Below are 22803 nucleotides of genomic sequence, written 5' to 3'. Positions count from 1 at the left end.
AGAGTGTAGTGAGGATGGGTTTAACTTTGGTTGCCCTGAGCTGAGGCCATCGCAGTAAGCAGGCTAGACCTGGAGCTCCTGGGAACAGGTACAGCCCTGTGTCATTCGTGTGTCCACCACACCGCACAGAGCCCCCTGCACATTTTGAAATGGTCTGATCAGAAGCAAGCCAACACAGGCAACCTTCCACCCTTAATAAAGATGCATGTGCTAGAGGAAGGGGAAGAATGGCAGGAGAGGAGTTTTGAACCCAAAGGCTTTCTGAGAGTCAGTTGTGAGACATGTGTACGACTCCTTGTACATTGAGCGCACCTGCTAGCCAAGATTGCTAGTGCTTGTGCCTCTTGCGTCGCTGGCTAGAGAAGGTCAAAATGTGAAGGAAAATGTAAAGAAATCGTAGTGCATTTTGCTTTGTACTCGCAAACAGATCCAGAAAACCCAGACAACGCATTACATAAATACATGATCTCAGCTATAAACAAACCTTTTGCCTCAGAATCAGAAGCAACTTCTTGGCCTTATTAAACGTGGTAGGAAGCACATCAAAGAATGCCCTGGGCTTGCCAGTCACAGTGAGCAATCCCGATTTTGGCTAGCCGCTTTAGAGAGTGGAGTTTCTTTTCTTTAGGAAGACTCTTAAACTTATTTAAAGTACCTTTAAAATTAAAAATAAAACATACAAAAGCAAGCCTAAATGAAATATATATAAAGTTTGATTATCCCATAGGGTTCCAATTTAACAATGGTAAAATTGTTCAATTGCATTTTCAGCTTTTTTATTCTCTGGCCAGTTGACTAAATAATGCCTCAGTTAAAAAAATAACAATCCTATTTATACATTACAAATCTTTTATTATACCCTTAAATATCTGGTATCTATAGCTAATCCCATCGGATTTTAAATAAACACACTGGATAATGAATAAAGATTGCTGTGATGAAAGAGTATTTTTGTAGGTATCTTGTGAACTATTTCTCAGTGTGGTGGTGTGTGCGCACACATATATATTAAAATTAGAAAAAAAATATGCATACATATATATAGATGACAAACCTAAATGAAAAGTGAGCATGAGAAAGTCATTACACATCTGTCAATATTAAGCGGATTTTACAACTCTCCTTTCATGATGGAGTTTTTACTTAGAATTCCCTCTGTTGATCTGTTTTCGATTACTTCAGATCTTTATAAAATGAACTACAAAAACACAATTTAAAAAACTGGCATCCATCACCAGTGACTGCATCCAAGTGTAAGAAAATAGAAAAGTTGGACACTGAAAAACCGGCCTAATTTTTATTGTACATGGACGTCCTCCTCACAGAAAGTCAGCTGGTTTAAATTCATTCTGTTATGATTTGTAATATCTAAATGGAATTTTCTTCAAAGTGCTCTTGATTGATTGACCCTTAGCTGAACGTTTTGTTTTTATTTTGAGGCTGACAATAATGTTTGTTGGCATGTGTTCTGCTTCAACTGCGTTGGGACGCCATGAAGCTATCTTTATGAGTCATCCAACCACAATACTAAATACATGTCAGCAAAGGAAATATTATCCGAAAAGGGAAAAATCCCTTTGATGTACTTCAGCATGCAGAGATTTCTGCGAGTTTTGGAAGCTCTGCACGCTTGTAAGGGACGGTGTACACTTACACTTTTTTTTCCCTGCCTACTCCAAGCCCCACAGACCACCCATTGCTCAAAAACAGTTCTGCTCTTTCAGCGGCAAAGTGTGTCATTTGGTTTTAGCACATTCATTTGCCGGGCTGCTGTGTTTATGTTAAGGGAAGCCAAACTGAGAGATGAAATGTTACAAGGGTGAAGTACAAAGTAGACTCAATTTTTCTCAAGTTAGGAGATGCTGGTAATTTATAGTGTGGCTCCGCTTTTCATTTTAATGTAGCAGTGGAAACAATTAACGAAACGCACAGCCCTGGGAAGAAAGAGAGGGAAAAGAGGAGAGGAGGAGGAGGAGGAGGAGGAGAGGGGGAGACACAAAGGGGAGAGTTTTTGTCAGATATTCATAGAAGGGTAGGAAAACCGTTCTGCTTAGCTAGCAGTGCCCTCCTGAGACAGGGTGGCAGTAAGCGAGGAAAATAACAAGATAAATGAAATTTTTGCAGCTGCTAGTAAAATATTGAGAATCTGCACTTTTTTATTGATCTTTATGATCCTGTTGCCAAGAGCCACTTTGCGGTGACAAAATATGTTGACAAGTGCATATCTCACTGCCATGAAAAATGTGGTAAAGGATTCTCCTTATGTCTGCAGTGTTATACAAGGAACAAATTGCATTGCTACAGCCAATTCTTTACAGAAAGTCTAAATTTAAGGCCTACCAACCCTAAACACTTTTATCTTGAACTTCAGCCTAACGTTTGTAGCAATTCTTCACTCAGAAAGCTGGTTGAGGCCTAACATTTTTTTTTGGTCTATAGATGTTTTTCTGCCTTACATAAGCTGTTATAAAAAATCATCATTTCTTGGTACTTTGACTGTATCATTTTGGTATGTAATCCTTCAGTGAGAGTGGAGTGTTCTTCTTGTATATATCGAATTTCTATCCATCTCACAGGAGTGTGTTTTACTCTTCCCTATGAAGCCTAAGGGAAAAGCCACTGCAAACTGATAACATTTTTATTTTATCTTGTGCCTGATTCTAATCTTACACAGTTTTGGGTCCCATGTAAATCTGTTAACTGTAGAAGTATCACTCTGTATAAGTATTTACATCAGTGCAAGATCAGGGTAAGGCTCTTGTTTTTACAGTAGAGACTCTAGGATTTTTCCTTTTTTTTCCCTCAACCCCCAGTTCAGTGGTCTGGGAATATCCACAGTCTTTTCCCACAGAGTGATGTGATAAGATATCACATTTATGGTAACACTAATTTATACTTACTGAAGGATATCGACGTTACCCTCATGTTCCATAAAGGAGAAGATTTTTGTGGTTGTATGTTCAGATTAGTCCCGTTTTTTTATTTCCATGTCTATTTTACTCCACAATCCAAGATGTCTCTTTTTGGTGGTATATTGCTGTGATGAAAGGCCACATCATGCTACTTCAAATCTCTTGCTAAAAGCACTTACTCAAATGAAAGGATTGTTGTCTATTTACCCCTAAAATATGTTAACTTTAGCTTAGTTGACAACTGCAAAACTGTTTAAATGGTTGAACTTACTGAACTGTGCGCACCATTCTGATGCTTGTACTGTGTTAGCAAAATGCAGCGTTTCTAAAATTGCTTTGAAAGGGACACTGCAAGAAAATATCAGTCTTTTAATAAAATTTTAATGCTTGTAAAATCTTAGTGTTTAAATTATGCTAGGTACAAAGTGCCTGTAAGCTCTTTGTTACCTCATGATACAGGAACAAAGTCCTTCCCTGATGACAGATTTGCTTTTAAAATAATCAGTAAGTTATTCATTTAGTTATCCGCAGAAAGGCTTCCAAAACAATGGATTTCTACTGTAATACTGTGTATGATAAGATGAGAATGCTCTATTCCTAAATTAGGCATTTTTTTCTTTTTCTCTTGATCAGGTCAAATATATTCTACCGGGCTTGTATAGATATCCCCAGGGGCACTGAGCTGTTGGTGTGGTACAATGACAGCTACACATCTTTCTTTGGAATCCCTCTCCAGTGCATTGCACAAGATGAAAATTGTAAGTTCTTCCTTGTATTTCTACCTGTGTAAGCCAAAATTCTTGTTTCATACATAATCAGCTATATTCCTAGAGTATTTTAAGACATATTAAAAGAAAGTAAGTGGTTATATATTTAAGGTAAGCTTGATGTGTACAGAACAAAACCCTGAAGCTGATACACTTAAGCTGTGCAAAATCATCATATGGTTACCTAAATAAATGGAGGTGTTTGGAAGCATGCAGGTATGTGCAATTAAACAGCAGATTTCCCACCATGGCAGTCTCACATAGCTTGGTAGTGTGTAGAATCACTCTTCCTTATAAATGATTCATTCGTAGTCTATTCTTAACCGATTTGCTTGGCCCTCTCCATTGTTAGCAGACCTATCACAAGAGACTGTCTTGCCAAAACAGCAATGCATTGCAGCTCCACGAGGCCTCTGTTAGTGATTCTTTATTCCATTAACACTGAGTACAGTGAGAAAAGCTTTGTCTGACTGATTGCAGAGATGAGATCCTTGTGGTTAAAATAAAAAATCCAGCTTCTCTAAATACACTCTGGGTGTAAGTAGCCTGAAATGACAATGAACCTCCATTCCATCCTGGCCATCCCCATTTCCATCCATTCTTCTAACCCTTCTCAATATTTTATTTTTAGTTTTCTAGGAATAACACAGACCCAGTGCAATGTAGCGCTGGATACGTTTGTCTGTAACGGGAATGGGTGATCCAAGCACACCCTTCAGTTTCACTGTTCATTTGTGGAACTTGATTAGAGTTTGCATCAAAGAAGTGTCTTCTCTTTTGACAGCGATGTGTATCTATGTGGTGGAAGAAACCAATAATGGATGCCTGTTACTTTAGACTTTAGTCTGAAGTAACCCTGTGGCTGGCCACGCTTAATCAATTGCATAGAAGATGTATTTTTTTGGTCAAGTACTTGGATACTTAAACAGCAATGCTAGGATGAACTCGTGTCTCATAGCAACTTAAATACTGAACCATCCAGCAATAAAACAGCAAGATAGCAGGGATTAAACTGTCAAAAATAAACATCCTTTTTCATCTTGAGTTTTCAAATCTGTTGGGCTTGAGAAAAGTTTAAAAGAAATGTAATTACTGGCAGTAATGTTTGCTGATAAAACTCATGCTCTGCAGTGTACAATATAGAAATATTATTTTTGCTTTCATGAGCTGAAGTTTACAAAACCTTTATTTGAAAAGCAAAGCATTATAGTTAAAATCTCTAAATATTGTCACTAGCTATTTTGCTGTGCAAGAAACCAAGTTTCATCCACAGAGATACTGACATGAGTAGATGAAATTAAACTCTGAGCATGGAGCCAGCTGCAGACTGGTATATGACTTAAGTGCCACTTAAGCCCTCAGAGTAGGCTTTCTCTTTGTCTTCTGCACAGGGGTATTTTTACCCAGTACAAACTCTGCCTATATTCCTTAGGTCTTTAATATCCTGATCTTCTTGGTTCTGTGCACTTTTATGAATAAAATTTTAAAAGAAGTTATCTGCTTCTTCTGTGAGAATGCTGGGGCAGTATGAAAGTATACAAATTGCCCCTTGTACTGGAGAGAGACACAGAAGATAGATTATATGCCTGGAAACTTGTGATAGACAGCCCCATGGGTGTAACTCTAGTTAGAAATCAGGTCCTCACACACTCCAGTAAAGAATAGCCTAGGAAGGACCTCGACTTAAGTAAATTAAATAGCATGTAATATTATAATATTGGAGTTAATTATGATTGATGGAAGATAGTAGAACATAACTCTGTGAAGTAACTGGCATTATTTAAGGTATTACCAAACCATTTGTTTGTATTGCATTTTTATTGTATATTAAATAATGTTGGATGATTCCAGCTCACAACTGAAATTTAATGCTCGTATTTGTTGTTAGAAATCTACCATCTTGACTTACCTAAGCAGAAGTTGCAGTTTCTAATCACCTGTTTAGCAGGTGATATGTACCTACATGTGGATATATACATATAAACACTTTGTGACAGTAACAAAATGTGTGAACATATGTAGACGTAGACAGAGATATGCATATAACATATTTGATTTAAAAATCTCCATTAAAATATTATCTCATGAGACTGAGCATGCCAAAATTCGAAAGCATAAGAAAGTATTGGGTTGAGGTGGCCTAAATTACGTGGTACAATCTTTCAATAGCTAACCCCATTTTTCCATAGGACCCTTGCTTCATTCACTGCATGATCTAGATGTTACTCAAGGAGTGAGGCAGCTGTTCAACTTTCTTCTGTATGTTTGACCTCCTGTCTCCTTATCATGCAACATCCAAATTCAGGACTAAATCACTTCTTTGTGAGAAGACCGTATTCCATTTGTTGCTGAACTATCTGAATGCCTCATAAGGCATAGTTAATTGATGATCATAAGAGCTTCATGGGACTAGAAGCAATTTTTATTCCTATTTTGTAGGTGGGAAATTGATGCACAAAGATATCTCTGCCTATACTTTGCATTGTCTCATGGTGATCTAACTGCTATTAACCTTAATCATACGAGTCATGGTGAAGTCACTGGCTTTGAATCGTATTGTGTTGGATGTGTGACGATTTGTGAGATGTATTAGTATAATATCCTTAGTGGCTGCCCTTTAAGATTATAAGGGAACTATTGCTGCAGTAGATATTTAAGCCCTGTTGTATCTCAAGGAGTGTCTGAGCAACGATTTTTTTCCCCATGCTCTTGAAATTCATGCTTGTCTGTGATATAGCAATTGGACATGCTGACTGCAACATGCAGAGTCAGGGTATTACAAGTGCAGCAGTGTTTTTTTTCAGATGACAATCCCATTGTGCAATAAATATATATCACAGTCAGGCTTCTCTGAGTCCTTTCAGTCTCAGACACCCCTTTGCATGAGTTTTCATTTCAGTGTTACAGAATCAGCGTCATCCATTCAGATCACTGTCTTATTAAAGCCCATTTTTTTTGTGTATTGTTAAAGTAACGTTGTTTAATTCTAGTGTCAAGAAAATGGATGTTGGTATTTTTTTCGTGTTTCCCAACACTGTATTAGTTTTAAAAAGGCATAAAAAGGATCTTATTTACTTTTCTTGTTTTCTCCCAGTGAATGTCCCTTCGACTGTAATGGAGGCCATGTCCAGACAAGACACCCTACAGCCATTTAATAAAAGTAGCAAACTATCCCCTGCCACTCCACAGCGATCCATAGTATTTCCACAGACTCCGTGTAGCAGAAATTTTTCTCTCCTGGATAAGTCTGGGTCCATCGAGTCAGGATTTAACCAGATCAGTGTCAAAAACCAACGAGTTCTTGCAAGCCCAACATCAACAAGCCAACTAAATTCTGAGTTCAGTGACTGGCATCTTTGGAAATGTGGGCAATGCTTTAAGACTTTCACCCAGCGGATCCTCTTACAGATGCATGTGTGTACGCAGAACCCTGACAGGTAAAGCCCAGGCTCTCTTTATTTCTGTATCTGCTGATAGCCAGACCCACTGCTTTCTTTTTTTATCAAGCTGTTATCATTTCCAAAACCAAACCATTATTAGGAGGAGCCTGTACGACATAATTCATCTGCAGCTGTGTGAAGTAAGCCGATAAAAACCATTGCTTGACTTCACTATTTGTAAAAACATTTGGTGCCTAAATGTGCAGATAAAAGGAAATAGCTAAGGATATAATCTTGTTTTCAGAATGGTTTGGTACATCTGATGGGGGCAACAAAATAGAAGGAAAATTTATGAATATCAGAGATGGAAAAATGAGGTCAAGATAATTAAAAGTCTCTCTGTCTTCCAAAGATAATCTAACTTGCTGCTCAGTGGCTGTCACAGTCATTTCAGGGTTCACCTATAGTGTGCAATGTGTATGAACTTAATTAAGTACCAGGAGGTAATGAATTGGAATTTTTTGCTTAGTACTATTTTTCTTCAGAGCATGCAAACCCATAAATTGTGCAAAGCTGTCAAAAGGAAATACCTACTCCACTAGTGATGTGGAGGAAAACAGATGCCACTTATTCAATAAACTAATATCCACACAGAAGAAAAATGTTGACTAGATACCTCAGAGTCAAAGTTGGTTTGAAAGTTTGTCAATACAGAATTTTATGGCCGTGAACTGAGGATGAAATTTAGCTGAACAAGTGAATTAAAATTTCAGGTACTCTGACCGGTGGCACAGTAAATATAATGGAACCATTATTTATGAATCAAAGCTGGTTTATTTGACAATTTTGATAGCTGGCAGGACAAAAGACAAAAATCAAATTAATTCAATAAAAAAGGCTGCCCACATTTTGTCTCTTCTTCAGCTGTGAAGAAGGTTTGAGCAGAACAGCTGAATCCCTGGAAGGTTGTTCTAAAAACAACATTTAATCATGAATTGCATTTAACTAAAACACTACCAAAAAACAGTCAACAGTGAGTCCGTGCATGTGTTTCTATGCGTGTCTATGTCTCTTTGTGTACGTCGTTATCTACGTGTACACATATGCTTGTGTGATTCTGAGAGTGTGGAGATACTGGAGCATAAATCCAGTTTTCCAGGAAGAAATGTCAACTATGTTAGAGGCTAACTAGATTCCATGCAAATCTTCGTAGAATTTAAAGAGTTGATAATATTGTGAATGCAAACAAGTCCTTTCAACATTTTCTGAATTTTATGCAGGCCTTAGCAGAAACAAATGCCATGCTAAGGAATCTGTAGGACACAAGTGCCAATTTAAGTGCCACAATGTAGAGTATAAGTTCCAAAAGGTTCACTCTCCTAAGTTTCATGGACTCTTATGTTTCCAGTATTAAAGTATCCTAAGCATACTGTAAAGCATAAATTGCTGCATCTGGGAGTCTAGAAGAGATATGTTGTGAGGCTCCCCCACATACTTTTTCAGCGATTCATCCAACCAGGTGTGATGCCTACATTTAATCCGTTCCTTCATTTCAACCTGTGTCTTCCTTAATGAAGAACCAAGCTGCAGATAATAGTTAATGCAAGAAGAGTGTCTCCTAATGGGGCTGTTCTGCACTCTAAGGGATAGTTAAATATTCATTTTGCCGGAGAGAGAAAATGAGGATGTCTATCCTACAATTAGGTCTGCCGTCTTGGAGGTGAGAGATTTGATTTTTTATTTTTATTTATTTTCTCCTAAGTATTTTGTGTCAAATATTGCCTGAAACACAGGCTGGATTTTAAGTCTTCTCCCTTAGAGGTGAACACCCTCATTAATAGGTTACTAATTCATGATGTCTTACTGTTTTGCCTCTCCTGTGCCTACCTAATTTGTCCATGAAGAACAGCTTCAACAAGAAAGCATAGAGCATTTTTAGCTCAGAATACCCTACAGCATAGCAGGAAAATTATTTGGATCCCAATATAAGTTGGCTCCCCCAGGCGCAAAGATAGCAAAGGGTGATTAGAGAAAGTACTCAGCAGTTTTGGGGAGGATTGGGGTGGAGAGGAGGTAAGTAAAGACTCTGAGTTGTAAGTGTCAAATCCCAGAACCTTTCAGGAAGATTCAAAACATAATAGCTAACGCCTTTTTCTCAATATTGATACTGGCTAATTTAGCTGATTTTCTCTTTGGCTTGTCGGGTTTTGTGAATCCTCTTCTTAAGAAACTTTTTCTCTTGTGTTCTATGGAGAGCATAAAACCTAAATGAGGTTGCAAGATACTCTTAAGATCAATCTGTTGCATAAATACTAGATACTGCAGTGCTCTGTTCCATGACACCTGTGTTCCCTGTGTAATGAAAAATGGCTTACATCTCTATGTTTTCATCAAATAAATTGTGCAGACTCCTTGTGGAGGCCAGTTTTGTGATGCCTTCTTTGTTCCCATGAGGTGTGCCATCAACATAACTGCTGTAAAGGCATTTCCCAATAGGTCTTCTTTAGAGTGTTATGTGGGACGTCAGTCACATGAATCTGTTTAAGCTCTCTGCAGTTCATTCAGAGTTTGAAATTACCAGGATAATGGTTACTGCAGATCATAACTGCCCTAGGATCTGGGTTCTCATATCCCCGGTTAGAAATCATTACAGGTCGAGCTTATATCATGGGCAGCTTTTTGTCTTTTAGCAGGCACCAGTAGATCAGCTATTTAGTAATACAGTAGCTGGAAAAGAGTTGTCTTCGGTTTCTTAAACATGTTGCACTTCTCCATATGAAAAATTCCTAAAGTGTTGTGCAAAATTTCCCAGAGACAAGAAAATAAGTTATGATTTGTGAAAGAATACCTGCCTGCCAGTCTGAAGCACTGGGTGCAACTCTCTGGTTTGTATTTTCTCAACGATATCTGCAGCACCACTTTGGCTGATAAACAGCTCCCCATTTATTGTCAGCAATTTGTGAGCACACCAGCCACTATATCTTTGATGTGACTGAAGCAGCAGGGGCTGTCTTCTCTAGGAAATGACTAGACTATCTGTTCTGGCTTTGTATTTGTTTTGCAACAATGCTGATTACCTACAGCATGAGGTGCAGGGAAAACATCTTTGAATCTACACAGGAGTCCAATTCATGGACTGATATTTGAGAAAAGCAGACAACTTGGGGCTTGAGAAATTAAAAAAAAATAAATTACTTTAAAGCCACTTAGATTCAGAAAACATCTGAATGAAAGCAGACATAAAAAAAGGCCAAAATATACTTAATTCCATTGGGCAGTAAGAAAGAAAAGGTCCTATTTAACAGGCAGATGACTTAATAAATAAAAATAATTTTAAAAAATTATGAATCCAAAATAGGGAGAATTATTAAAATCATCTAACGTGTTTGTTGTTTCAGATTAAGATTAGGATTTTATTTGAAATTAAAATTAACTTTAAATTATTTTTTTAGCTTCTTATATTTTGTAGGGCTTCTATTCAAACTTAGTGATAATTGGGGTTGGAGTGGGTGTGGGAGGTGAAGATTTAAATCCATCAAGATTTTAATTATGGGGTTTTCTGAGCTTTTGGGACTTTTTTTAAGTCTTGCCCAGACAGAAGCAGTTTGAGCAACTATTTCTTGAAGCAGGACTGAGAAAACTATTTTGTCTTCTATGTTTTTGGTTTTGGTTTTTTCCTCCCCCTTCTGCAGAAATTCCCAACAATCCCCCAATCCAGAAAGGGGTAACCAAAAGCCTTTGATCATGGCGAATAATTTTTAGAGCAATATTTTTAATTTCTTTTTTTTTAACAGCAACGACTTTTCTGACAATGACCGTCTCTTTTAATGACCCCTTTCTTCTTTCTCACTATGATCACCAGATTCAGGATGTATTGATGTTGAGGGAAGGCAGATGGCTGCGGTTCTCAAGAGCTGTCTGTGGCACGTTTTCATATACAATACGTACATCTGTGTGATATATGTTCTCATTGATTGCCACATATTTAAGCTGATCATTTGAGGAAAACCCACTCTGTAAGTGTGTCCAAGGCTGCTAGGTTGTGGATATTATCTGGCCCTCGCAATTCTTGTTTACTCAAAAGGTATTATTGTACTCCTGTTTTGCTGTACCACCTCAATATTAAATTGTGAGGTTTTTTTAAAAACAGGAGCTTGAAGCTTGAAGTTGCCGGTTTAATAGATCCTTTTCTCTAAGATCATGGCTCAGCCCATTTTGTGTTTATCTTTTTCTTTGTAGGTTCTGTGTCTTTGACCTTGATGTTCTCCCCAAGTCCATTAATTAATTTAAACACCTTCCAAAACAGACTTAAAGAAAGTAAATGTTGTGAGCAAGAGTTCTCTATTTCTGTTTATAGAGTGGTTATGGAATATCGCTCAATTAAAGTAAACATCATGCTGAATTTAATGTTTGTTCTTGCACAGTCTTTTCACAAAGGTTTGCAAACTCACTATAACAACAAAGGGTATACAGAGCAGCACCTCTCCCTGACAGCCTCAGAAGTTTGAAAACACTTCAAGTGCGCTAACTTTCTGCTTTTGCTAGTTCCTCCACAAACATGTGTAAGAGACAATCCCAGAACTCCCAGTGGGTCCAGCTCTGCCATCCCCACTGCTGTGTGGTGCCTGAAATGCTCGGGGCAGCAGCTGTGCTGCCTAAGGGGAATGCCAAAGCAGTAGGCGATGTAGAGTCAGAGGTAGTGAATGTAACACACTCATAGCCACAATGATGCTATGGGTGCTTCTGTGTGCAGGCTAGCAGTACCCTTAGGTGTCGTTTTGTACTCCAGCCTCTTAGTTCAGCTTGCTAGGAGAAGGCATCCCTCCAAAATACCTTTCCATTAGGACAACAGGACAACTGTGACCTAACTCCTCTGACTGCAGCTGTGCTGTTAATGCCGTGTGTTGTACGAAGGCCTGTCCCTGAAAGCTGATGCTGGCCCCATTTCAACATGCCCTGCTTTCATTTTTTTGCAGAGGCTGTGGTGTGACAGCCTTCCCCCTAACACGCTGTGCAACCCTGCCCTGGGTTCAGTGGAGCCCTGCGTCCCACGCTTTGAGACCCTGACGTCAATCACGTTGGTTTTTTACTTCTTCTTAGTCCTCAACAAGGAGAAAAGCACTTTCAACTGCATGTCAGTCTCTCTTCTTTCAGCTGGTGCTTTTCTAGCTTATTCTAAGGGGAAAAAATGACAGCAATGTGCTATTTTGTCTCCCTGATCTGGCAGTGTTTCAATGATAGAGTTACAGGTATTCAGTAACTCACCATTACAAGCAATTCCTTTTCTAGGGATTGCACTGGGATTCCACATGCCCCTTGAAAACAGCAAATTCACTTCTGAAGAGTCCTCACCTGTTCATCATAAAGGAAAGAATTTGAAAATGCAGTGGAAAATAATTATAAGATTTTTCAGGATTCTAGTAATTCAGACCATTAATTATTTACAGTGTAGAAAATAAGTTTATATTGGCTGGATGTACTTAGGGGTCAGGGGTTGAAAAATATATTGTTCTAGCAGAGGAATAGTACAAGATAAATAATTAAAGGTTAAGTTACTTTTGCTAAATAATCTAAAAAGAATTAATCTAAATGTGTAGTTGTCTGTCAGCAGCTATTCCAGGTGCAGATACAGATTTTTCTACTGTTATCCCTTAACATGTGTTGTGCGTGTTAAGGAATCCCCATCCCCTGCACAAAGCATGAATTTTGGTGAGGTTCAGTAAGCCTCATAGGGGAACGCGGGTTTTGTACTGGTCCTATACATGATGTATTTTCACCCCAAAAAAATCAGCTACAAAAGTGAGAAAATTGTAAGATAGGAAAAGACATCACCAAACAGCAAAATCATTCAAGAGATTGTCTGAATCAGGGACCAAAAAGTATTCTTAACTGGTTTTGTTTTGAAAATGTAACTTGAAAAATTTGGAAAAGCTCAAAATCTAAATAACTACAAAACCTGAAAACTATTACATTACAGTTACTCCTTTCTGAATTTCACTTTAAATGGTGTTTGTTCCTGTAGTTGACCATCACATAGTCAGGGACAGTAAGATCAGGGTTTCTATAAAAAGCTGGTGGACTGTACATGATAGTAAAGCTAGATAGCTGATTGGTGGTGCATGGGGTTAATGACAACTGTGTAATTTTTCTAACAGGAGAATTTGCTTCTAAGTAAGTAGATTTCCTTCCTTTAAGCTCAGACAGGAAGACAGAGAACTAGAAAAATATGTAGCTAGGTGTTTAATGAAAAACATTAGAACTGCTTTTGATGGCTGTCGGCACATCATGCTCATCTGCACATTGCTATACATCAGTTTAGCTGTTCTTAAATGTAACTTAAAATACTGTATGAGAAGATTTTAATCAGGCTTGATTTACATCTGGAAGGGCCTACAAGATCCTTTGTAGAAAATGCAATGATGAAGACATTCAAATCTATCTCGTTTCTGGTACATGATAGCTAGGGAACAGATTTTTATACAAAAAATTATTTCTTCATACAGTTAGCATGTACTTTGAGGCCCTGATACACCTGTTTCATCAAACTGATTACTTTCATGCTTGCAAATCCATTTGCAAAGGAATATTTTAGTTATGTAGGCTTTCACATATGAAGTGGCTGACATCCATTTTGCTGAACATTAATTTTCTGGAGCATCAACACACATCTGTTCTGTAACACAGCTAGGCGTATGTTCACATGGATACCTTGAAGCTCAAGAAGGTGCAATATGTTCTTGGTTATTCCAGTGGGAATGAGTTTTTCTGGGCTGGGACTGCATTCAGTCTTGCAGCACATCTTTGAAAATACAACTTATGAAGAACACCGTTTTTGTCACTATGTCTCTGGTCCTTCTGTCTGCAAACCTCTGCAATAAAGAGGTCACCATCTTAATTCATTGTCCCAGTGCAGACTAAAGTCATGGCAGAAGGCATAACTGCTACATCAAAGACAGCCCTGCTCTGCCCGTGTCAATGTACTCAATGAACCAAGCGTTGCTCATGTTCCATCCTTCTGTACCACCTTCATTTTTTTAAAAAACAACATATTGATTTTATTTTCTGCCAAGAAAAATTTCTGAGCACAGTAAAATGGTTACTAGAGAACAAAATGATAACTTTTATACTTATTGAATGACTTTTTCTGCTCTTGGAAAAAATAGTAGTATCCAAAAGCTGTCAAAATGTGGCATATTTGAATCTGCAGTTGTGCAAATTAGATACAGCATGTTTAAATTGTTATAGTATTTCAATGAATTTATTGGCTTTCTTTTTAAAATGAGCTTTGTTTAATGTTTGCCATCTATCTAGCTTGAAAAAATTACTTATTCTGCCCATTTTAGTATTAATCAGAATCATCTATGTATAAACTAGAGAAATGCATCTCCTGTGAAGAGGGTAACTTCTTTAATAGTTGTTCTCCCAAGATAGGATGAATGGAAAAAACACAGTCAAAGTGATCTAACAATAGGTGATTTTTTACAGGGCTCTTTTTCTTGAGCGTCAGCCAGTGAAATGTGTTCTGAGCACATATATAAATACCCTTTGTAAACAAGAAATTTGTTTTGAGCCAGTGTAGGGGGTAAAAACATTTTACTTGGGATTACAATGTTCAGTTATAACTGGTTTGAAATTTTGAGTATTTACATACAAGTTACAGTGTGACTTTTCACAGTATTAAATTAATCACATTGGCTGTTAAAAAAATAAAAGATTAATTGGTTTTATGTAGTGTTGTATCATTTATTGTGGTAGCTGTTAAAAATAGATAACCAGAGGCTAATAGATGTTAATGGTCCCTTTCACTATTAAAAAATCAATGTTTCTTGGATACAGAATATCTTAATGTGTTCTTTTTGTTTAGAAGTGTTTGATTTGAAAATACCCAAACAAACAAGTCTGCATTCACAAATCATCTTTGTTTTACCAGCACTTGAATTTTCATGTCAAATTTGATAAATATTTTCTGTGCAAATTAATCATGCACTTCAAGAAAGGAGGAGACTGGGCGTGTTACTACTTGTCTTCCAATAAGAGAAACAGACATTCAGTACTTATTTTTTTCTTAAAATATTACTTTACATATATTCATGTAATTTTTAAGGGCCGTGTCATCTAGGTTAAGTAACCTTTCCACAGCTTTTATATATTTCTTTCAAACTTGTTGGAGAGCAGTTAGATTTTCAAATGTAAGTAATTAAAATTGTAAGCTATTGAGTTATTGACCAATACTGAGCTATTAATCAAGCTAAAAAATTCTGCAATCAGGGTTCAGTGCTCTGAAGCACTGTAAAATAATAGTATCTGTGTTCAGTGATGCAAGTAGCCACAATTAAGCAGTTCACTTGACAAATGAGATAGTTCACTTTATTTCGCACTTAATTGAATTGTACATGCTTGGTCACCATTGTCTCCTTCCCTTTAGTTTTGGTTTCTAGCCATTTAAACATACACATTTATTAAAGACAGAGCAATTAAGCTGGTGTTGGCCATTGGCTCTAGAGAGGCAGACATCAAGAGCTGTGCCTTAAAATGTTGTGTAGGGTAAATATCATTAATATCTCTCTAGAAAAATTCTTGATTTTCTTAACAAAAAGTCTGATGAGCATGTAGGGCTCTGTCACTAACTTAAATCAAATGTGAAAAGGAATAAAACCCTGTAAGATGTTGATATTAAATCACTTTTACCAAACAGAAATATACAGACGTTGTTTCTTCACATTATATTTTAGTTAGCAACGGTATTTGCATTTCAGCAGTCTTGTCTCACCTTGCTGTCTTGTATCCTTTTCTTTCTATGTTAGCAGTGTGTTTGCTATGATTCTGAATTTGTAACATCTCGGTCAGTTTTTTTTGTTTGTTGTGTTTGTTTTTAACAAACTGTGGTGTTGAAAACCTAAGTTCTGGGTTTCATTTCAAGATCACAAAAGGGGCATTTTCAGTCTGGATGGGAGAAATGTGTTAATGAAATGCGAATATTTTCAATAGCAGTAAGAAGATAGAAAGGTAATTGTAACACGTTAGTTATTTTTTCCAATGTCTCTCATTGAAAAAGGTGATTTCAAAAAACCTAGATTCCTCCAAAGCAATATGAAGAATTTAATTGCAAACAGTCACAGACTCCACCTAGCATATAGGTATAACAACCAGACATACATTTGTAGGTAAGACTGTGGCTGGCACCAACAGACAGAGGATTTAATCAGTCTCTTAGCTCCGGTATGTGAGGAGTTTTTTGTGACTAAGGAGTACCACGTTGAGCTTGGGAGAAATAAGGCAGGCTTATGATGTGTACTGCAGGCTCACTAGCTTGCTGAGTTATGTTTTGTGTGGCAGCATGCCCATAGACTCTCAGTCAATTCCTGCACAAGCATTTCGCATTTGCTAAAGTGGTCACCAAGTTTTGGGTATGTGCCTCCCAAGAAAGCCCCAGAGAAGTGCATCTGCAGTTCTCTGGAAATTACTGGGAAGACCAGATGTTCCTGCCCATATGGTTTCCTGTTCACGGCGATAGAAAGCACTGATGGCACGGTGTTTCTCTTTCCCCTTGCAGGCCCTACCAGTGTGGTCACTGCTCCCAGTCTTTCTCCCAACCTTCAGAGCTGAGGAACCATGTAGTTACGCACTCCAGCGACAGGCCGTTCAAGTGTGGCTACTGCGGTCGTGCCTTTGCTGGTGCCACAACACTCAACAATCACATCCGGACACACACTGGGGAAAAGCCCTTCAAGTAAGTACTTGAAGCCAGCAGCCTTTTTCGGCTGAGATTAGAGAGGGACATGCATCACTGCTATTCACTAGCATCACCGGTGCGTACCAGCACACGGCAGAGGTTCCCTTGAAAGCCAAGGTCAGACCTGCAGATGAATCCGTTAGTGGCGTGGCTAAAATCAGGATTGAACCATGCTTGGGCTTGTGTGCCTTGCAAGCCCTGAGCAACTTTCTGCCCTCTGATGAGAACATGATTGTTTTAATTAAATGACAAGCTGCTGTCAGAGAACCATAGCCGAAAATACACTCAAGACTGGGACAGGCTATGCTATAAGAACATTAGTATGATTCTTTAATGTCTATATGCTGAGGTAGACGGAGCTGATTTGGATCTGGTTAAATATGGGGGAGAGATATGCGTCTTTTTTCACTCTCAAAATCACTGCATAGGAAATGCAGCTCTGGCTTGTGGCATAAGTTTGGTAAGATCATAATAACAAATTGCTAGCGTTCAGCTGTCCAAGATATAAGGTAAAAAAAAAGAAGTCACCTGGTCAAGCTGTTTTTTAATTAAACAGACTCTGCTTATTTCTGCAGTTTCTGTTTACTGGAATTAAAGCCAAGCACACACCTGACTCTCAGAAATTTTCCCTCTACGCTCACCTCCAGCCATAGCACAGCTGATCCAGGTGGATTTTACCTTCTGTTGTGCAAGACTCTGCCTGCCTAACAGGAGGTGTTCTCCAAGATAGAATACACATTTTCCATATTTGTGTCTACATCTTTGCCAAACTGACAGGCACAAATTTTATGGATGTTGTACCTGGAACAATCCCACGTTGGAAGAAAATTAATGTATTGATATCAATGTGTAATCTATTGATATCACTTCTTTTGGAAGCTACCTGATGTTCCTAGGAGGAGTGGGAGTAAGTATAGAAGAAGGTGTGTGTCTCTCCCAGTTCTCCAAGGACTGTCTTTCCTCCCTCTACTTTTCTCCATTTGTCTTTCTTTTCTACTTTTGCCATACTGTGCTCTCAGTCTGGTTAATGTAAGAGCGCTCAGCCATGGGGCCTGTCAGAACGCCTCATAACAAGCTCGGTAGAGATACCGGTAGAGATGCTTTGCCTCCATATATGGTTGAAAGGAAGCATGGCCTCCATACATGTCTCTGCTGGGGGCAAGGGGACAGAGCCAGGAACCAAATACTGCATATCCAGTACAGAAGAGCTTGCATACCAGAAATCATGGCTAGGATAGTGCTATAGGTGGCAAAACACGGAAACTCAGAGCATCTAAACACTGACCCCTCTAGAGCCAGTCTGTTGAATGCTGAGAGCCCATAGAAAGTGAGCCAAAAATAGTGTGAGCAATCAGATTGATTTTATCTAGCTGCTGTGTAAATGGATTTTAGTAATTAATGGAAGAGGTTTCCCAGTCAAAATGGAAAATAGATTTCTTTTAATGTTAAGGTGTTACTTATGTGTAACCTTGTTGACTCCACTTAATTTTTTTCCTTAACATCCTGTTTTTGTCATGTTTCCAATAGATCTGCTATTTTGCCCCATTTAGAGTCATTATTTTTCCCCTTTGGTTTAGTAATTTTTTCCCCTTTTCCAAAATGGTCTTGACTACAGCACAGTTTCATTTGTGAAAGGACTTAATGTGTGGACTACAATTAACCAGTGGTCTGGGATTTGTTTATTTGTTTTCCCCTGCTTATGCTGAAGTATTTAAGTATTCCAGGATGTATGTGCCCATTCTTAAAGGTGCAGGGCAGAGAAACAAAAAATGTGTAAGCTTTGTACTGCTTCTTTATTATATATGGCATAATTTCATTCTTGTAAGATTTTTATTTAGTTTCTTCCTTAAACTCAAGAAAGAGCAGTACCAATTTCTCTTATTGCAGTAAGCTGACGAGTAATTTCACATGAAGCTAAAACTGGAGTTGCAGATCTTCCCATCCCTGTTATTCAGATAAGGGAACACATACGCCCTGATCATGCAAGCTGTTCAAAAGGGCAGATTTGCCTTCCATGCAGGACTGCTTGCATCTGAGAGAGAAGGGGCAGAAAACTTACCCAGAAATTGATCCTCCCTCTCTGCTGGAGGAAAAAGAGATAGCTGCAGCTCATCTTGATGTCTCATCACCATTTAGATCCTCCTTTGAAAAGGAGGGGTCCAAGTCCTGTTAGTAAGTAAGCTTAGGAAAGTACCTCAACAAATTCTAGTAAACAAGAACTGTAAATGGGACAAACAAGATTACTGTCTCTTCATCATGCAATTTAGGTTTTAAATGTTTGTTTACAAAGGGATTTTGAGTGTACGCTTACCAAAAAAAGTGAGAAATGGAAAAGTCCGTTGAGATAGGGTTTCTGTACCTCAAAAAAGTCTGTATTTGTGGTTATGTGCATACTTCTGTTGAATAACATTTTTACTATTATCAAGAACAACCATGCATGGATAGTGCTAAATTACTTAAATTCTAGCCAAGTTATTTTAAAAATAACAGGCATAATTTTAAAGGTGTTATTAAGTTCAATTTCATAGGTGAAAATGGGCAGTCAACTGAACAGTTAACTTGCATCTACTGTGAATGCAATCTCACTATTTCTAATGCAGTGAGGCAGTTATGTTTGTAAGTGTTATTTGGACTAATTAGAGTGTGCATGTATTAAGCAGACAATGTCAAACACTAAGTATATGTTTGTATACATATTATTTTCAGAAGGTGGTTTTAAAAACAGTGAACATAGAGTGAGAGTATTTTAAAATATTCCAAATTAATTGTTACTTAAGAGGAAGTCTGTGATGGGTTAAAAAGCTTTTTCTGCGAGAAGGCGCTCTCTTTGTAAGTCCTAGGTAACTTTGGATGTGTGGTGGAAGACTTTACTATTTGCTTTTCGTTACAGATAACAATGCTAAGTGAGGTTATCTGTAGTCAAAGCTTTAGCTGCATTGCCTGGACTGCAGGTCCAGTTAGAAGGGATTTCTTTTCATGTCATCACAAGCTATCAAGTCAGCCTCACCACTGTAAAGTTTTTGTGTATTCTTATCTTACTGAAGTCTCCACTATGGCTGCTAGTCTGGGAACAAAGCTCTTAAGCAAATTAAAAGGTAGGAGAAAAAGGAAAATTATTGGCCATCCCTGTTTTCTTAAATTCTTCCCCCCCAGTCTCTTCTGTTTCAGTAAAATTAAAGATTAGTTAAGGGACCTGCCTCCAGAATCAGCGTTACGCAAACATCCAATATTCAGGAGTCAACCAAAAAGAATTAGAGGAAAGATTCTTTCAGATTGGTATAACCCAGGTGTTTTTCGTTGTTTCTTACTGAAATGCAAAACTGGGGAACATTAATTTAAGGTTGAATATAGATGTTGTACCTGCAGTGACATCTCAGCTTTGTCCTGTTTTTTTGAGTTTTTTTAACCCTTTCAAATTATTTTAAAATTTAGTGTTAAATGCAGTTCTTGAATGAAATCTTAAAATGTATACTTTGAAAGTATCAGATGAAGATATATTTTCCTAAAATAGACCCTCAGCATTTTCTTAATTCAAAGTCTTTCACAGAGGTTGACATAAACTTGGGAATTAAACCAATCCTGTCTACAATCCTCAATGTCAATGTTTTGAAAGCACTGTGAAGCAAACCAGCAGACCAGTGACAATGAGAGCTATCTAACCAAACTCAGAAACCCCGGTACCTTAGAAATATCCAAAACCCATTTATGATCATGCTGTTTGTGAATTTAAGAACCATTTTGTTTACCACCCCCACCCATAAATCACATAAGGAAACCTTGTGATAGAATGAAGTCCTGTGTTTGATGAGGTTGAATGTTGTTGTACAACATTGCTCCGTACAATTAAAATGAAGGCACACATTATAAAAAAAGATAACATGGATCCAGTTTTCACTGATGGCATCTAATTCTGTGAGGACATTTAAATTGCTTCTTTGGATCTACACTGTGTCAGGGGCTGTTTAAATTACTCTCAAATGTCATCAGATGGCTTAAGTGGAAATTAAGTGCTCTCTCAGTTAATAGGTATAGTTATTGCCAATACTTGTATCCACACTTGAGGCTTAACCAAAAGTTTGGTGAATGTCTAATAGCCAGGCTTGGGCTCAGCCCCATGGTTACTTTGTGAGAGGTTGCAGGAGAGGTGGACTCTTTTTTACTTTCTGACTGTTTTGGCTACTATTCAACCTCCCAATGCAACATTAAACATGTGTGGCTTGTAGTATAGAAACGTGCACACAAAAACATGCACGCGCATGCTCACCAGCCTCATAGACACAGGTCATTGCAGTGGTTATTCTGCTATGACAGGCTAGGAAAGGATGGTTGATAGAGGGAAAGAGTACATCATAACTCAAAAGAAAAAATGTTCCTGTTTTTCTTCCCATTCCTACCTAGTGTGATATAGTTATGCTGACTGCGGTGACACTATTATCTTCACCTTTCCTATCAGTTTGTATCTGGCAACAGCTTCTCTGGATCACATTGCAAAGAGGAGTCGGGGCCTAATACAGGTCCCTGCCTGTAAGCCAGCTGCTTACATATCCAAAACTATAGTCCTGGAAACACTGTCCATACCCTTTGCAAGTACCTAGAAAATACTAGGCACCTTGGGTACTATCTGAAGTTTACCTAGGTATATGAGAAAGCCAGGGGAATTAGGTGCTTTGCCAAAGGCTTTATTCTGACTTTTGCCCGAGGGCTGTATTGTGCGGGCAGCACAGTCTGACCAGCAGCAACCCTTGGCACCCACATCCCTCCTGGGGTAGATGCTTGTAACAAGAGATTTATTCTTTTCTGGTCTCTCTTTAGCATCCTTCTTTTCTGTGTCTGTATCAAAGTGTCCCAGAACAGCCTGTAGCTAGGATGTTAAAGCTCTCTCATGGCAGAAGCAGCTTGTGGATAAAGGACAGGAACTTGCATTTTAAAGGAATACAGTGAGCCTTGATCTATGCTTTCAAGAGCAATGCAAAGTGCTGAGTGAACGCGGTGCCCAACTCTAGCCTCCCAGGCAAGCTCCAGAAAGGGTAAGGAAGTCTGCCACAGCTTCATGGCCAGTGGTTTTAATGAGTAACTCTGTTTCACATACGGTGCCTAGGCATCCTGAAATAGTATATTTCATTTATTCGGCCAGGCATTTAGAAGTCAGGTGTTGCCACACCTGATTTTGAAGGTTATTTTGCAACTGTACCACTTACAGCTCAGTTAGGCAAGGATCCAAGCCTCCTGTTACTCAGCAAGCAAAGCACTTGTCTTTGTACACATCAGAATAACAAAACTATCAAGTTCAAGTAGATGGCAATAGCTCATACAGACTAAGTTAACCCCCCAGCCTTAAAATTGATTCTAATGCCTCTGTGATAGATATATATATATGTATATAAAAATAATACAATAATTTGCAAGTTTGTCAGGCAATGAAAGGTAGTATATTTTGACACACTAATCCAGTAACTAATCAGTTTTCTAATAAACAATCAGCAGCACACTAATGTGTCATCAGCACTTCAGGAGCTCTGGAGAGTGGATGATCTGCACATAGACGTTAATGAATACCCCAAAAATCATTAAGTAATCAATACTTCTGAGTTATTTTCATTGAGCTGATAGGTCTGATACATTAAAGCTGACATTTTACATTTGTCAAGATCACAGTGCAGTTTTTAACAGTGGAACAGGCTGCTAAAAATATTCCATGAAAGACAATCAAAGAAACACAACTTAAAAGTGTGGACATTTTAGATTGGTACAGTAGCTTGGATGAATGACTCCATAATGTCTGTGCTAAATGTTCCTGAAGCAGAACTTTCTTACTAAAAATTATGAATGTGAAGAACATTCCACAATTATACATATGTGTAAATATCTTTCTTTTCTCTTTTTTTTTAAGCAGCTAGATCAGTGACAGTTCAGTTTCTATCATTCACATCAGTGAAGAGAGAAAGATGAATATGAATTAGCTGCGCCCTTTGTTTTCCTCACTTCTCCTTTGAAGGTGAAGAATTCATCAC

The 22803-nt window shown here is 38.1% G+C and overlaps 1 protein-coding gene across 1 annotated transcript in view; it reads left to right on the top strand.

Moving 5' to 3' along the window:
* The window catches only part of PRDM6 (PR/SET domain 6), a 72597-nt gene that overhangs the window by 48678 nt on the left and 1116 nt on the right, over positions 1-22803 (top strand). Inside the window, exons 4-6 of the mRNA XM_059834263.1 lie at positions 3546-3670; positions 6774-7116; positions 16613-16789. Of these exons, the coding sequence (XP_059690246.1) occupies positions 3546-3670; positions 6774-7116; positions 16613-16789 (645 nt within the window). The remainder of the gene's footprint in view (positions 1-3545; positions 3671-6773; positions 7117-16612; positions 16790-22803) is intronic.

Source organism: Gavia stellata, chromosome Z, assembly GCF_030936135.1.
Source record: "Gavia stellata isolate bGavSte3 chromosome Z, bGavSte3.hap2, whole genome shotgun sequence".
NCBI classification, from domain to species: Eukaryota; Metazoa; Chordata; class Aves; order Gaviiformes; family Gaviidae; genus Gavia; species Gavia stellata.
Note: the sequence above shows the minus strand (reverse complement) of the source record. Positions and strands in the feature narration are given on the sequence as shown.